The following is a 17,194-nucleotide window of genomic DNA, read 5'->3' as shown; positions in this document are numbered from 1 at the left end:
CCGAAAAGAATAAATAGGCATTGGGGTGTAACTCTCTTTAGAGAACAGCAGAGCAAGGCAGCGGAGGGACAGGGGTAGAGAAAAGGAGCCGAGGGAAGAGCACAGCTTGCAGAAATGGTCCACGAGGAAGGTGTCACCGGAGGAGTGGTAGGAGCAGTTGACGGATGATATTCAAGGTGGTTAATATTTGAAGGATAGGTTGGATCCGGACAGCAGGGTGTTTGGGTTTTTTTTTATTTTTTGGAAGGGATAGTTTATGGTTTTTGTTTCAAGCACAACAGGAAGCAGAAGTTGCCGTGCAGTCAGTTGGCAAAGAAATTCCGGATCAAGGTATAAAAACAAGAAAGGGGATGGGAGGAAAAGAAAAAAAGTAGCAAAAAACAGGTCAGTAAATATATAAGAAACAAGTAAACAAGATTTAAGTCTTCTAGATTAAAATGTTTTAGAGACAGTTACTACATAGGTTTATTTTGAGAAGTGACACATTGAGAAGAAAAATCTATAGTCTTAGACAATATCCACATTGTTTAACCGTAGCATTGCTCCACTACCATTCAGCTTGTTCACAGCTTGCAACAAAACTGGGCAGCTGCATTAATATAATATAGAGACCCACACTTCCTAATCAAAACACCCCACAAAAGGAGCTTTAATAAAATCAAGGAACATTTGCACTCTGTGCTGACTTTTTTAATATTAGCAGTACACAAAACCTGGGCACTAGAATACTGTATCCACCTATATGAAGAGATTAGCATCTATGAAGTAAATATAGTAGCAAGAGTCTTGTTAGTAAAAAGGTAAAACTGAAGGTTGTATCTTAAACCTCTCCATGCCATTTACTCTGAGGTTAAAAAAAAAAAAAAAAAAAGTTGTTAACTCACTTTAAAGTGAATGTAAAATTCTAACGGTCACAGCAACATGTGAAGGAAATTATGGGCAGGAGTAAAAATCAGATCAATCCTCTGTATTAACTGGTGCACTAGAGATCTGTTGCCATTAACCACAATATGTACACTCTGAGGCTGGTTTCACATTTGCGTTAAAACAACGCTGCGCCCTGCGTCGTTAAGCCCCGCGCCGGCTCCCTGCCCGCCACATCCGGGATCACCGCCTACTTTCGCATTTGCACGCATGCGATCGGCGCACCCCATCTTTAGCATAGGGTGCGCAGATCATGCGCTGCCAGTGTGAAAGTAGCGTGCTGCGCACTTTTGACGGTGCGCTGTGCGTGCCGAAATGCAGCATGTTGCATTTCGGCGTGCACGGCGCACCGTCAAAAGTGCGCAGCACGCTACTTTCACACTGGCAGCGCATGATCTGCGCACCCTATGCTAAAGATAGGGTGCGCCGATCGCATGCGTGCAAATGCGAAAGTAGGCGGTGATCCCGGATGGGGCGGGCAGGGAGCCGGCGTGGGGCGGGGCTTAACGACGCAGGGCGCAGCGTTGTTTTAACGCAAATGTGAAACCAGCCTTACACATCTTAACTTAACATGTTAACTTAAATATATGTTCATAGCTACTCACTCCCTGGCTCAGAAGCACAGAGTCCAGAGCCATGCTGAGTGGCGTCAGGAAGTGGGTCATGAAAAGCAAAAGTTGTACATATGGCTTTACAGCACAATTGATACAGAAAGATATACATCTCTATATCTTTGTACAGTGTTAGCCAGTAGATAGAATAATATTTAGAATTGAGAGCCCTCAGTGATTGATACCTTTAAATGGCTAACTGAAAAGATGGTAACACGGCAAGCTTTCGAGACTACTTGGGTCTCTTCATCAAGCTAGACTAATACAAAATCTGAAGCGTCACATTTATACACAAAACAGCACAGAAATAACGCAATACATAAGTGATGTGACACAGAATTGTCATTATTTAGGTCTTACCTATTGCGTTATTTGTGCTGTTTTGTGTATAAATGTGATTCTTCAGATGTATTATAATGAAGTGACCCGGGTAGCCTCAAAAGTTCATAATGTGTTACCAACTTTTCAGTTAGCCATTAAAAAGGTATCAACCACTGAGTACTCTCAATTCTAGATATTCTACAGCACAATTGCGTTTCGTGTGTTGTGCTCTTGAAATTAAATGGGTCAGCTCTCGCAGCTTTGATTATGATGCTCGATGATAGGGGCATCCCTTAAAATATTATGAAATAACACAACTCATGTTGGTGCATGGTTAAGATTTATTGATGTGGCATTGTGTGCAAATTGAGAGGATAGTCAGTGTTAAGGTCTATCCCAGCCTTGACTATGCTACTTGCTGTCTGTTTTATTTTACATACTATATCACATATGCCGATTACCCAGGTGTTGTGTTTATTTTCACTCTTGGGGTGCCCACACTTTTTGGATACTGTGATTACCATGTCTACTGAAAGACCTTTAAGGAATAACTTACATTGCTTAAGTAATGTAACCCCTCTGTAGAGTAAACTAGACAGTGTTAGGTCGGCACTGTTATACTGATTATAATGATACCTGGGTTGACTAAATCAGTCTTGTGGTTGTTTAGTTTTTAAGTTCAGTTAATGAAATTCTCTTGCTTCAGGGCGGTCTGTGGAAGGGCTTTGGCGCCTTCTGGCCTAATTTTCATTATTGTGGCTTAAATGACAGGAGGCAGGTCACTGAAGAATCATCAGCAACATCAACAAACTGGAGCAAGTTCAGAAAAGAGCGACCAGAATGGTGACCGGTCTGCAAACCCTGTCTTATGAGGAAAGGTTGCAGGATTTGGGATTGTTTAGTTTGCAAAAGAGAAGACTGAGAGGAGACTTAATAGCTGTCTACAAATATCTAAAGGGCTGTCACATTGTAGAAGGATCAACTTTATTCTCATTTGCACAAGGAAAGACTAGAAGCAATGGGATGAAACTGAATGGGAGGAGACACAGATTAGATATTAGAAAAAAACTTTGACAGTTAGAGTGATCAATGAGTGGAACAGGCTGCCACGAGAAGTGGTGAGTTCTCCTTCAATGGAAGTCTTCAAACAGAGGCTGGACAGACATCTGACTGGGATGATTTAGCAGATCCTGCTTTGAGCAGGGGGTTGGACCAGATGACCCAGGAGGTCCCTTCCAACTCTACGATTCTATGATTCTAACCCATTATAAATATTGCAGTTAATATTGTGGGCTTAAAAAAAAAAAAAAAAAAAAAAACACTCAGCAGGCAGGTGCCTGTGCTGCAGTATGATCGCATCTCTAATATCCATTTAAATTTTATTTAGAGATCTAAATTTCAGAAAAAAACAAAACAAAATTGTCGTGACCATGCCTGCACTGTAGCATCTAACAGCTATCTGATAAGATGCTACTGTGCAGGTGGCGCCATTCTGCAAGACGAGAACAAAAACAGAACAAAGTCTCCACCAAGATAGCAACTGCGCAGTAGCATCTATCACGTTCTGAATTATGCTACTGTACAGGCATGGCCAGAGCCATTTTGAGAAAAACAATTTACATCCCCAAAGGATATTATAGATGTGATCATGCTACAACACAGGTCCTGCTGCCGCCTGCTGAAATTCCCTCCCCCCAAAACCATATTATATTCAGTATGTAAAATAGGGGGCACATCAGTGAGTGATCGGTGACCTGTTATAAGCCATACAGATCAATGTGTAAGCAAAGCACCACATAAAGACCCCCCCACAGACCACCCTGGAGCATGAGAATCTAACTGAAAGCTACAAGTCTAGATTAAGCCACAAGACAGATAACCAAGGTATCTATTTTAATCAGTGTAATGGTGCCAATCTGACACTGTAGGCTACTGTGCACAATCCTGCTGACAAGGTCCCTTTAAAGATTAACCACCACAAGAGGAAGTCAACCCAAGTATAATTTTAATCAGTGTAAGGCCGGTTTCACACTTGCGTGTGTAATGCGAGAAACTCCCATGAATATCAGGCACACGCCACCTGCACCTGGGACCAGAGTGTGCAGCTGCATAGAAATACATGCAGCTGCGCACTCCGGTTCCAAGTGCCGGGTATTGATGCAAGTGACTCACGCAAGTTTCTCGCATGACCTCAGCCTACCACTACTGGTTGTTTAGCAAAAGCCTGATAACTGGTTTGCTTTAACTAAAAAAGGGGCATTCCATTTCCAAGATTCTATCCCAATATGCACTAGATGTAGTCTCAAATAGCTCAAATTCAAAAATATTGTAGTTTTTGACTTGCTATGCCTTTCCTCACATGCCAGTGTTGTAGGACCTTGGATATCCATGGTTACAACCACTGATTGTGAGGTTGCTAGTGGTTTAACCATGGATACCCAATGTCCTGCAATGCCAGCACATAAGGAAAGACAGCAAGTCAGAAAAACTATACTGACTTTTGAATTGAGGCATTTGCTAATATTACACCTACTATATATTAGGGTAGGATCTTGTAGTCTTAACTGCATATTTACACGAGTATTGTGGTATATATTAAATAAAGCCTTTGCTCATGAAACATTTGGGATTTTAAACATGCTACTTTAACAAACCAGAGAACTGATCACTGTACATCTTATCCTCATGCAGTTATGATTGTCCTATTGCTCTATGTACAATAAAAATGCAACTAACCTCTGGGCTGAGGTTGCTAACCAGCAGGACAGAGTTTCCAGGAATCCCTAGACCAGGAATGCCAAGCCTGCTAGCGGCTGCTGCTGCAGCTGCTGTTGGCAGTGCAAGGGGTGTAAGTGTTCCATGGACACCTGTCAGATAGGTGAAGAAAAAAAGAAAAAAAGAAAAAAAGAAAAAAAAAAAAAAAAAAAAAGAAGAAATCAAAACACTTCTACAAATACACACTAACTCCATGGCAATGTTTAGAGCGTACAAGGGAGAAGCTTGCAAGTTTTAAGGAGTCCCAAATGTGATAATCCATGCCTCAAAAAGATGCCAATATACAGTTTTCCACAGACTGCTGAGCATCACAACTTTGCCTTTTTTGGTTTTTAATTGGGGTTTAAGAAGTTGGATCTCCATAAACAGAAACATAGGTTTAGGTCAATGACCTACAAGAGTGTGGAATCTCTTGCAATAAGGTTTAATCTATACAAATCTTCAAACCAAATAGAAAGTTTGACAGAACAGGGAAGGGGGGGTGGGGGACCCTTACCTTGTGGGATTGCAAAGGCAGGAGGAAACCCAGCAGTAGCATATGGGTTGGCAGAAATCAGTCCAGGTGCTCCTGAGAGTCAAGAGAGTTTAAGCACACTTTAGAATTCAAGCTTCCATACAGCAAGACGCCCTTTTTAAGGCTTAACGTCCAATGATATATCTGACATTGGACGCCTTTGGTGATGAGCCTGCACCTTTTATGGCCCAAGACAGCTGATCTGATCAGTTGACATGTCCACGATCCACCTGCGGCTGTTAACATGTTAAATGCCACTGTCAAACTCTGAAAGCAGCATTCAACATGCACACGTAAGGAGAGTCAATAACTCAGCCCATCGGCACCTGTATCACATGACCGTGGTTGCCATGACAACCTGTGGTCTGCAGGAGAACCCTGTGGTTGTCATTGCCGGATTGTTATGAGCAGTCAGTGCAAATAGCAAGTGAGCATTTCTGCTACATAGAATAGAGCTGCAGCCCTGCTATGTGTAGCACAAGCAATCATTATCTCAGCTTCTAATCTCTTATGGAGATTATTGAAGTAAAAAAAAAAAAAAAAAAAAAAAAAAAAAAAAAAAATATATCATCACTCGACCAATATAGATAAAGAATTCATCTACATTGGTATATGACGGAGGGAAGAAAAAAAAAAACCTAGAATTAAGTTTTGGTCACTGCAACATTGCAATAAAATGCAATCAAAAGATTGATACAGTTTTGGTGTGGATACAATAAAAAAATGTCAGATTGTCATGCAAAAAGTAAGCCCTCACCCAGCTCTGGATCGTGAAAATTGGGTTTTGGAAAATGGCAACTTTTTCAGACTTTGGATTTTTCACCACTTAAAGAACCTAGACATGTTTGGTATCTACAAACTCAACGACCTCAAGAGTCATAATGGCAGGTCACTTAACGTTTAGTGAACATAGTAAAAAAAAAAAATGTCACTGTACTTTTGAAATTTTTTATTAGTAAGCGATGTGGTAAAAAAAACAAAAAAAAAAAAAAAAAGAACAGCAGTGCTGTTCAAAGTACAATTCATCCCACAAAAAAGCGTTCACATGGTCATATAGACGGAAAAAAGTTAAGGCTCTGGGAAGAGGGAGAGCGAAAAACAAATGCAAAAAACAGAAATATCCCTGCTCCTTAAGGAGTTAAACACGTTGTTGGAACTTTTTTGTAAACATTGGATAATTGGAGCGCTTAAGGCCAGTTTCACACTAGCGTTTATGAGCGCATGGCCGCCGCTAAGCCGCGCCCCCTGCCGCGCCTCCGCCGGTAGCTCCGCCTACGCTGCATGCGCCCCCTCTCTTTATCACTTGGGGCGCAGGCCGTGCGCAGTATGCGTTTGGTGGCGCATGCCCCCCCAGTGATAAAGATAGGGGACGTAGGGCGCATGCAGCATCATGCGCCGGTAGGCGGAGGGGCTTAGCGGCGGCCGTGCGCAGGCAGTCGCTGCGCTCATAAACGCTAGTGTGAAACTAGCCTTAAAGTGAATCTGTCACCTTTTTTTCAGGCTTGCAGCTGCCGGCATAGACATCGGGGGCTTATCTACAGAATTCTGTAATGCTGTAGCTAAGCCTCTGATGTAACCTGAAAGATAAGTAAAACACGTTATATTATACTCACCGGGGTGGGCGGTCCGACGCCTCCCTTCTTCAGGCAATGACGTCCTCTTCTCCCGTCCTGTAATGGCTGTGGCGCAAGCGCCGGACCTCTCCAGACGCCTGCGCACTGCAGGACTCTGCTCTCCCCTCAACAGGGCAGAGCAGTGCGCCGCAGCCATTACAGGATGGGAGAAGGGGATGTCATCGCATGAAGGGAGGCGTCGGACCGGATCACAACACCCACTGGACCAGACCGCCCACCCCGGTGAGTATAATATAACGTGTTTTTCTTATCTTTCAGGTTACATCGGAGGCTTATCTACAGCATTACAGAATGCTGTAGATAAGCCCCTGATGTCTATGCTGAAAAAAAAAAAAAAAAAAAGTGACAGATTCCCTTTAAGCCATTAGAATTTACTAAAGAGTTCCATAGTAACAGGCTGCAATGTAAGAAAAGGATCATGCATTCTCACCAAAGGCAGCAATGGTTTGATCCAGTGAAGGCTGTCCATCACCAGATGGCAGATCAGGGCGTGTGTAATCTCTACTTTTATCATTGTTGTATTTCACATTAAGGCTTGTGAGTTTTGAAAAGTCAATTCTGAGCGTACAGCAAGCATTATAGATGTTCTGGCCGTCCAGGGACTAAAAGGAAGGGAGGAAAAAAAAAAAAAAAAAAAAAAAAAAAAAAAAAAAATTATATGTGAAAAGCCTGGGTTTTGCATGAAATGCTCTGCACCTCAGTCTAACAATTTTGGTTAAATTAAAATGCAGCTTACCAGTTTGGCATGTTGGGCACTTATAGGATCAGAATACTGTAGAAGTGCCTGAAACTGATTGTTCTTTGTAAAGGTTATTATTTTAAGTACAGTTCCAAATTTAGAAAATATCTAGGGGAGAGAAAAAAAAAAAAATATGTCTTTAGAATTATAGCAATTTTCAAGTTACAATTTGTGTGGTCTTCCCAAGTAGAAAACATTTTTACTATGGTCTACCGAGTCATTTTTTTTCCCCCATTAATAGGTGTGCTGCCTCCATTATTGCCATTTTGTTCAGAGGATTGATACATACCCAAAGATCTACTTATTAGAAGGGATTTTTCCACAACCACTCAATCCTAGGAGTTCATTGGCTACAGACACTTGGTCCTAGGAGACCCAGTCGGATCTGCTATGCAGCTAGGAGGCTGCATTTCCACTATAAATGCTCTTGCAGACTGCCAAAGATTCAGAGAATTGTGCAAATTCTGCAGTTTGGTCAGTGTCAGCATAGTTGGCCAATTCTCTCAGAAGAGAATCTGTGCACAAGAGAAAATGGAGAACAAAATTTTTTCCATAGTGTGTAGAAATTGGACTACACTCCTGTCAACCATAGTGATCATTTCCAAACACTGACTTTTATGGCAGAGTGCAGTCAGAATATAGGATCAAACTGACATGCAGCCATTTTTTTCCATCCTCCGATTGACAGGTTAAAAAAAAAAATGTTATGTCTGATTGGTCCAGGTGCAATCAGACTGTTGGCCATATTATCGGTAGGATCCATCTGCAACAACTGGGGCCAATATAGTCTTCAGTTACAGGGGGGAGGGGGATAAAAAAAGTTATATACCCATCATAAACACAAACCTACCTGATGCAAGACATCAAGTGTAACTGGATAAAACAAGTTTTCTACAATTATTCTCAGAACTGGACTCTGCCCGGATACACCCATGCCTACATCCAGTGTAGTAGCGGCAGTGGAGAGTGCAACACTAGTAGGCTGTACAGAATTCACAGCCAGCAGAGCTGCCTGTGCCCTCTAGGAGGAAAGAAACAAGAATTATAACCCAAGCCTTCAACAAGCCAGACCTGGGGGGAAAAACATGTTACATATTATGGGGCTTATTGTATTAGCAATAGTAGCAAGTCAGCATACTTAACACATTAATATATCATTAACCCTTTTCTGACATTGGACATAATAGTACACCCATGTCGGAATCCTTCCTGCGCTGACATATGCCTCTAACAGCCATGAGTGGAACTGTGATCCACCTGCAGCTATTAACCTGTTAGATTGACAGTGGCATTTCTGACAGCGGAATTTAACGTGCCTTCCGGCAAGCGTGCCAGAAATCCTGCCCATCTGTGACCCCCGTCATGTGATCGCAGGTCACCAATGAGTTGGCGTGACCGGTCTCCAGCAGACCTCTGGTTTTAATAGCCAGATTGCTATGAGAGTCACTCTGTGGTTGGCACTCATAGCAAGTGAGCATTTCTGCTACATACAGGTGATCTGATCGATTATATGTAGCAGAGCCGATCAGACAACTGCAGCTTCAAGTCTCCCATGGAGACCATTGAAGCATGTAAAGAAAAAAAAAAAAAAAAAACAAACAAAAAAAAAAAAAAAGTTACCCGATCAGTAAGTGGCATAAGGAAAAAATATTCAGAATGCCAGAATCGTTTTTTTGGGTTGCCACTACACTGCAATAAAAAGCAATAAAGAGCAGTCAAAAGATCATATACTGTATTTCGAACTATTAAGATACTTTTTGACCAAAAACATTTGGGAGGAAAATGGGGGGGGGTGGCAATCTTCAACTCCAAACGCAGGCATACTGGGGATTGCGGCATTGGTGTAGCAGTATCCTTTCCTCTGGGAAATGGTGTCGGCAGGAGTGTGGCAATGCTGAAGCTCTGTCGGTGAGCAGTGCATCATTGGTTTGCCTGCGGCCATCTTCCTGAATCCGTGGGCTGCTGGAGGCAGCGTGTGCACAGATTGAGATCTCAGCTGACCTCTTGCATTCCATTTTCCTGAAGCAGAGATCTCAACCAGCGCACACGGCCTCAGAAAAATGGCCGCCAAGAAACCAATGATGCTCACTGTGGACACCAGGCTACAGCATCGCCACATTTCTGCTGCCAACATCCTGAGGAAGGGACCCTGCTCCATGCAATGCTCTGTTCTGCCTCACTGCCAACATACAGCATCGCACCACTGGGATGCCCCCAGGACTGCAGCCACCAGCTTCCTGAGGAAGGGACCATGCTCTACCACTGCCGGTAAATGGTGCCTATTAACCAAAGTTTTGCTTTTTCTTCATTACTTAAAAAGAACCTATAAGCACAAAAATTCCGGACTTGCATATAACCCTTGCCGAAATGAATTAAAGATCCAGAAAAAAAAAATTAAAATATCATATTAGATACAATTAAAATTACAAATAACTAAAAACTGCCCAAAAGAAGGCACAGTATGCCCAAACAATTACAGGTAGTTTAAATTCAAAGCCACAAAAATCACAAAATGACAAATTATATAAAGTCACATATGGCGGTAACATGATCTTCCAATCTAGCTCACTATATCCATATTATACCAAAAATAGTAGAAAATAGCAGAAACTAAATAGTTACTAGATTTCAAAGCAGGTCATCTACCTCATTCAGGTATTTTTGTGCTTATATGTATCTTGAAAGTGCCAGAGCTTAGTAATTATTTAAGGACAACATTGATATATTTAAAAAGAACCTATACACACTTGGAGTCTATGACCTCGTAATGACCTGGAGAATCATAATGGCAGGTCAGTTTTAGCATTTAGTGAATATGGTATAAGGCTATGTGCCCATGTAGCGTTTTAAAACTGGACTCCTTCCCAGAAATCGCGTGGTTTTTTCCCCACACGAATTTACCGCGATTCTGTTCTCGAATTTTCTCAAGCACTTTCCAAGCGATTTGAAGCATCGCTTGGAAAGTGATTGACAGGTTGGTCACACTCGTCAAACATAGTGTTTGACAAGTGTGACCAGCTTTTTACTATTGAGGCCGTCTATGCTATACTATCAATAGTAAAAGATAGAATGTAAAAAAAAAAAAAAAAAAAAAAAAAACCACCATCGGGGTATATTTACCTTCCGACGTCCCGCGCTGCCATCCCGGGCCTCAGCGTTCCCAGCGATGCCTTGCAAGACCTGTGATGACGTTGGTCTCGCATTACTATAGCGATCTCGCGAGACTGCTAGAGTCACGCGAGACTACATCACAGGACCTTGCTGCAATGCATTACTGGGAACGCCGTGGCCCGGGATGGCAGCGCAGGACGTTGGAAGGTAAATATACCCCGATTTTTTATTCTTTTTTTACAGGGGTATGGTACCCAGGGCCTGGAGGACAGTCTCCTCTCCTCCACACCGTGGGTACCAACCGCACGTGAGACGTTTAACTTCCCGAATGGTGGGCATAGCCACATGCAGGAAGTAAGCGATTCTCATGCATTCCTATGGGTGCGGAATCACGGCAATTCTTCCCGATTCCGCACAAAAGAATGATCATGCTGCGATTTTTTTCCCGCGATGCGATTCCACCGCGGAAAAAAAAAAAAAGCACAGCATAAGCGCAGCATGTGCAGAATGCCATAGGAATGCATGGGGGGGGGCGTCATGTACACGATTTTAAATGTTTTTGAGCCGAAAATCGCGGCAAACACGCTTAAAAAAAAAAAAAAATAAAATAAAATAAAAAAAAATCGCATTGTGGGCACACAGCCTTAAAAAAAAAAAAAAAAAGTGCGATTGCCCTTTTATGCAATTTCACTGAACTTGATTTTGCCCCATTTTCTAGTACACAATATGTTAAAACCAACTGTCGTTCAAAAGCACAACTTGTCCCGCAAAAACAAGTCCTCACATGGCCATATTGGCTCTGGGAAGAGCAAAAGATGAAATACCTACAGTCGTTAAGGGGTTAATCAGCATTAATAAGCAAAATTAATTTGTCTATTGATTCAGCCCTCCAAAACAGTTTCTCATGTGGCCATTGGGAAAATTGCCCACCAATTGCTAAGCAATTTCAGATCAGCATCCGTCAGCCTCCAACTTTAGACCATATACACTTGGCAAGAAAAGGTCTGGTCTGCTTTATACACAGGGACCATATCCAACACATGCTTACTCTGTGTGAGATGTCTGCCATCATTTTTATTTCATAAATCAATGTTACACATGGGAATAAGCAGCTTTGTAGCATCTCAAATGCTTTTTTCCTATGCCAGGACAGAATTGTCAGACTTCCCAATTCAAGGACAAGAACTGTATTTTGTGAACACAGGTTTTTTATTAAGATAGGAGATTGTAGTTTCAGCTGAAGAGCAGGGTGGGGATGTGAGGTGTAGGAAGAGGTATTAGCTCTACCTCTAGGTTCTCCCTTTCATCTTTACATATAACCAGGAGATCAGTCGTGGGGGGGGGGGGGGAATCAATTACAAAGCAGCTTGTACTAGTGATTTATGAAATAAAGTAAACATTTTTAAGTTACCTTAACGAACACTGATACACGCCTTTTAACGGTGGCAGATAAGGGTACTTTAGTGTATAGCACCCCCAGAGTCAGAATTTCTCTGGGGTCTCAGCTGTTTGGGCACATGGCAGAACTTGAAGGGAAGGAGCGCCGTTTGACATTTCAACACAGAGTTGGCTGGAATTGAGATCAGATGCCATGTCGTGTTTGGAGAGCACCTAATGTGCCCAAACAGTGGAAACCCCCCCAATTCTAACTTCAACCCTAATCCCAATACACCCCTAACTGGAAAATGCAAATAGACACTTTATATTATTTTTTCCCCCAGCTATGGGGGTGATAAAGGGAGGTTTGATTTACTATTTATAGTGGGTTTTTATGTTTGGCAGTTGTCACACGCCAAGATGCTTTTTATTGCAAAAAAATAGTTTTGCATCACATTTTGAGAGCTATAATTTTTTACATATTTTGACAGTCATGCGAGGTATTTTTGTGGGACGAGTTGGTTTTTATTGGTATCATTTTCGGGCACATGAACTGCTGTTTTTGTTCATTCTGTGTCCCAAAAATCAGAATAAAAAGCAATCAAAAAACGTTAAGACTCTTTGGATGGGGGGGGTGTTACGCCGTTCCGCGTGTGGTAAAATTGATAAGCAGTTTTATTCTTACGGTCAGTGCGATGACAGCGATACTTCATTTATACAGGAAAAAAAAAAAATTCCCATCACTTTATTCTGCAAGCTATAACTTGTTTATAGCTGATGACACTGCATGGCAGCAGCTTGTTTTTTTGCGGGACAAGATGAAGTTTTCAGCGGTACCATGTTTGTTTATATCTATATATTAATTGCGTGTTATTGCACTTTGTTCGGTGATATGATGAAGAATTGCTTTTTGCCTTGTTTTTTTCCTAAGGGGTTCACTAAAGGGGTTAACTAGTGGGACAGTTTTAATAGGGCAGGTAGTTACGGACGCAGTGATACTAAATGTGTATTTTCTTTACGAGTTTACATTTTTTTTACACTTTATTACATTGTTGGGGGGGGGGGGGGGTATTATATAGCATCAGATTGCTGATCTGACACTTTGTACTGCACGGTGTCAGATCAGCCATCTGAGGCAGTGCAGGCAGCTTCTCAGCACCTCTGCTTTCAGCAGGCACTGAGAAGCCACCTCCCTGTAGGACCCAGAAGGCTCCGTGGCCATCTTGGATCCAGGGGCCTGCAGGGAGCAAAGCCCTTGGAACACAGTGTTCTGAGGGTCTCAGGGAAGCATGCAGGGAGCTCCTCTGCACAATTCTTCCCTATGGCCCCGGAACACTGCGATATTTGATTGCATTGTGCCGGGGGTCAATATGCCGGAGCGGTCCGTGACCGCTCCTGACAGTGCTGGGTGTCGGCTGTGATAATCCGCTGACACCTGGCCGGAATCAGCTGCACTAGCCCGTGAGCGCAGATAATCGCAATGACATACTATCCCATCCACGGTCATACAGGCCCGGGTCACCTGGACAGGATAGTATGGCATTTGTCAGAAAGTTTAAGCTGCAATTTGGCTCGGTCACTAAGGGGTTAACATTTGTTCAAAGTCATTTTTACATACAAACTAGACTACCCACACATGGCCAGCTATAAAGCATGCCAGATCAAGAAAACCAACTCCACTTCAGGAAGTTACAGCCAGAAAGCATTCCTTCACCCATTCACCCCCCAGCCTGTTTTAACCTACCTGACCAGGCCAATTTTTACTATTTTGACCAGTCTCAGTTTGCATGGTTATAAAAGCTGGAACTGACCAGTAGAGATTGGCAAACCCGAACAGTCCAGCGTCTGTACTGAAAACCTACTGTTCGGACACCAACACCAAACACTGACTTCACCAGGAGAAAAATTCATGGTTCTAGCACAGATCTCACCAAGGTCACGACAGTTCAGACCGGCAGGGTACGCAGTTTTGCCTGGCTGGTTATGAAAAGAAAATAACCGGGGAACTCACGATGGCTTTTTTTAAAAAAATTTACTTACAGTGCAGGAGCTGGCTAATGAATACTCCCATCCGCCACTCATGCTTTTGCTGTGATTAGCGGCAGCAGGTGTCAGATGATGGGAGCTGTAGTCCCATCAGCTACACCACTGACTGGAGGCAAGCTTTATACCTCCGATCACAGCTGACCACTCATGCTGTCTGACCGCAGGGATGATTTCCCCGCTGATCAGAAGCAGTGTTTGCTGCACTGTCATGCACATGACATCGTTGCAAACACTGGATGTATGGGCCCCCATTCAAGTGAATGGGGTCCGGGTACTGTTCTGGTACCCGAACATCCGTGTGTCCACCAATCTTGTCACCCGGATCCCACCAGTCGAGATTTTTTTTTTGATCTAGTACTTCGTGACTGTGGCAATTTCTTTATTATGAAATGTTTGAAATGATGGAAGTTTGGCGAAAATTTTGCTAGCTTCATTTATATGCCTTTAAATCCATTATGTCACTAGATAGTAACTAACATCTCCCACATTTCTACTTCACATTGGCACACTTAAAACACCCAAAAGTGACACCACTTTAAAACAGCACGCCTCAAGATGCTCCAAAACCACATTAAAGTTTATTAACCCTTCAGGTGCTTCACAGGAATTCATGGATTGTGGAAGGCAAGCTCAGAAGTGCAAGTTTTGCTGGACTGGTTTGAGGGTGCCATGTCACATAGGTGGAGTCCCTGAGGTGCCAGAACAGCAGCACCCCCCCATAAGTGACCTTTTACGAAGTACACCGTTCAATTAATCTAGGGGTTCAGTGATCATATTGACCCCACAGGTGTCAGAGAATTTTATACCATTGGGCAGTGAAGAAAAACTACACTTTGTGACAGATTTTACATTTTCACATGGGAAAATAGGTAAAGATGGCACCTTAATTCCTGACTGTAGAAATACCCCAACCGTGGCTGTACAGTACTGCTTAGCCACACAGCAAGCCTCTGGACGGAGAGAGTCTAGATTATGCTAGAATAGTTTGCGGACTTTATATACAGAGCCCCCAAGTGCTAGAACAACAATCTGCTCTCAAGTGACCCCATTTTGGATATTATACTACTTTTAGAGTTTATATACAGGTATAGTGACTATTTTGACTGTATGGGTGGTTTCCAAAAACAAGCAGCAGTGGATGTTGCCGAGTGAAAATTGCACACTGCTGTTGTAGTGACCATATGTTAGTCACCAGCTTAAGGACCCTTAAGCAAGGCAGGCTGTCATAGATACAGATATGCCAAACATGTGGAAGCAGAGTTCTTTTTTTAATAATCACATTTATCCTGTGCTCTACTCTGACCACTTATATCAGGGTTTCCATCTAAATCTGAGTGACACTGATCAGATGAAATCACTGAGGGATCACTATAATGAGGCAGTAGTGTCTGGTTTGTGGCCTGTTCAGTAGTGTCGTTTTCAGAAGTGCACAGAACTGTTGCAGACTGCGCTTTTATACACGCCAAGAGACTCACTGCCAAATGGCATCCGCAGTGCCTCCGAGAACCTTCTGGCGGGGGTTCCATCTGAAGTATTTCAAAGATTTACATGGAAATCCTAGTGTAAACACTTAGCATAGAGCAGGAAAATGAGAGCAAAGCTTTACTGAGATCTCTGGGAGGCAGAATGAAGAACACAGCAGGTGAAGAATTGATTTTTTTTTTTTTTACACCGTTCATGCGATATAAGTGATTAGGCGACAATTCTTGGGGTTTGTGGGATTACAGATTTATATCAGGCTTTTATGTTTGGGTGCTGTCAAACACTAAAAGATGTTTTATTACAAAATGAAGTTTTTGAATCGCCATATTTAGACAGCCAAAATAAGGAAAAATTATAGCAGTTACGTGAGCTGGATGAGTTTATGGTTTTATATACCATTTTTGGGAGGCAGAGTGAACAAAACTGCAATTCAGAATTTTTTTATTGTAGTGAATTATTTTGTTTTTTGGTGATATTTAAAAGTTTTTTTTTACAGTTTGACCATTTTACATTTTCCCAGTATGAGACATCAACATTAATGACTGAGTTTATCTAAGGCTGGTTTCACACTAGTGTTTTTGTGCTGCATGCGTGAGCACACATGCGCAATGCGCCCCTATGTTTAACATGGGTGCGTATTGTCTAGTGTTTGTATGCGTTTGTGTGCATGCGTTTTTTGCAGTGTGCGCCGGACGCACCCTGTTGCATTTTCTGTGCACCCAACCTGTGAAAAAATGCATGCGCACAAATACCACATTACAGTCTATGGGAACGCTGCTGTGCGCAAGGACATGCGCACGTCAGCATTTAAAAATGCATGCGTTTTTAGAGTCAAACTGGTTAACAGGCATGCGCAAAACATAAGCAAGTGCATACAAAACGCTTGATGCGTTTGCACTGTGCATGGAGCGCAGCACAAAAACCGCTAGTGTGAAAGTATCCTAATACTCTGCAGTGCTTCTGCATTCCAGAGCATTAGATTAACATCTCACATGCAGGGAGGAGGCATTTCAAATCCTGCTCTGAGCAGGCATGCAAGATGATCAGGCCACCATTCAGCCTGCAGTTGGACTCCCCAGAGTCAATGTGCTGATGGGAGCAGAGAGGGAGCTCCCTCCCTCTGTAGCGTCGGTCAATATTGACAAACGGCATCAGAACGCCCATGATCAGTGTTAGCATAGTGTTCTTGCAGAGGGGTGGGGTAGATCAGCTCTTGGAGCTGACACCAGCACTTGACGATCACCATACCATATACACAAACAGCGATTTGCAGGAACATAGTGCGCAATATATTTATCACATGTCAAAAAGGGGTTAAACAGTGATTTTTGTGGAGGTTCAATTTACATTAAAAAAAATCATCCATTATGCTTAAAAGCAACCATAGCTTTCCTGCATTTCTATAGGCAGACTTACTGCTTGGTTTGGAGAATTATCAGTCTTCAGTTCTTTGTGGTTGGAGAACTGAATGTAGATTGGTTGACTCCTGAGTATTGGTGTAACTGTGGCAAAGTAATTTACCATTGTATTAGCAGCTTCTTCTGAATTCATCTCTATGAAAGCCTTAAATAGAAAAATGAAAATATAAAATTTTGAATTTTATGATCGGGACAATTACAATCTAATAGTGGATATACACAGCAGCCTGAACCAATTTTCT

At 42.4% G+C, this 17,194-nt stretch overlaps 1 protein-coding gene across 1 annotated transcript in view; it reads right to left on the bottom strand.

Moving 5' to 3' along the window:
* The window catches only part of PTBP1 (polypyrimidine tract binding protein 1), a 35,551-nt gene that overhangs the window by 4,194 nt on the left and 14,163 nt on the right, over positions 1-17,194 (bottom strand). Inside the window, exons 5-11 of the mRNA XM_073543390.1 lie at positions 16,951-17,097; positions 8,369-8,539; positions 7,516-7,626; positions 7,210-7,381; positions 5,128-5,199; positions 4,593-4,723; positions 2-35 (exon numbers count right to left, since the gene is read on the bottom strand). Coding sequence (XP_073399491.1) covers positions 2-35; positions 4,593-4,723; positions 5,128-5,199; positions 7,210-7,381; positions 7,516-7,626; positions 8,369-8,539; positions 16,951-17,097 — 838 coding nt within the window. The remainder of the gene's footprint in view (position 1; positions 36-4,592; positions 4,724-5,127; positions 5,200-7,209; positions 7,382-7,515; positions 7,627-8,368; positions 8,540-16,950; positions 17,098-17,194) is intronic.

This window comes from Dendrobates tinctorius, unplaced genomic scaffold, assembly GCF_039654945.1.
Source record: "Dendrobates tinctorius isolate UK_male_01 unplaced genomic scaffold, ASM3965494v1 ptg000132l, whole genome shotgun sequence".
NCBI classification, from domain to species: Eukaryota; Metazoa; Chordata; class Amphibia; order Anura; family Dendrobatidae; genus Dendrobates; species Dendrobates tinctorius.
This window is presented reverse-complemented; position numbering and strand designations above follow the sequence as displayed.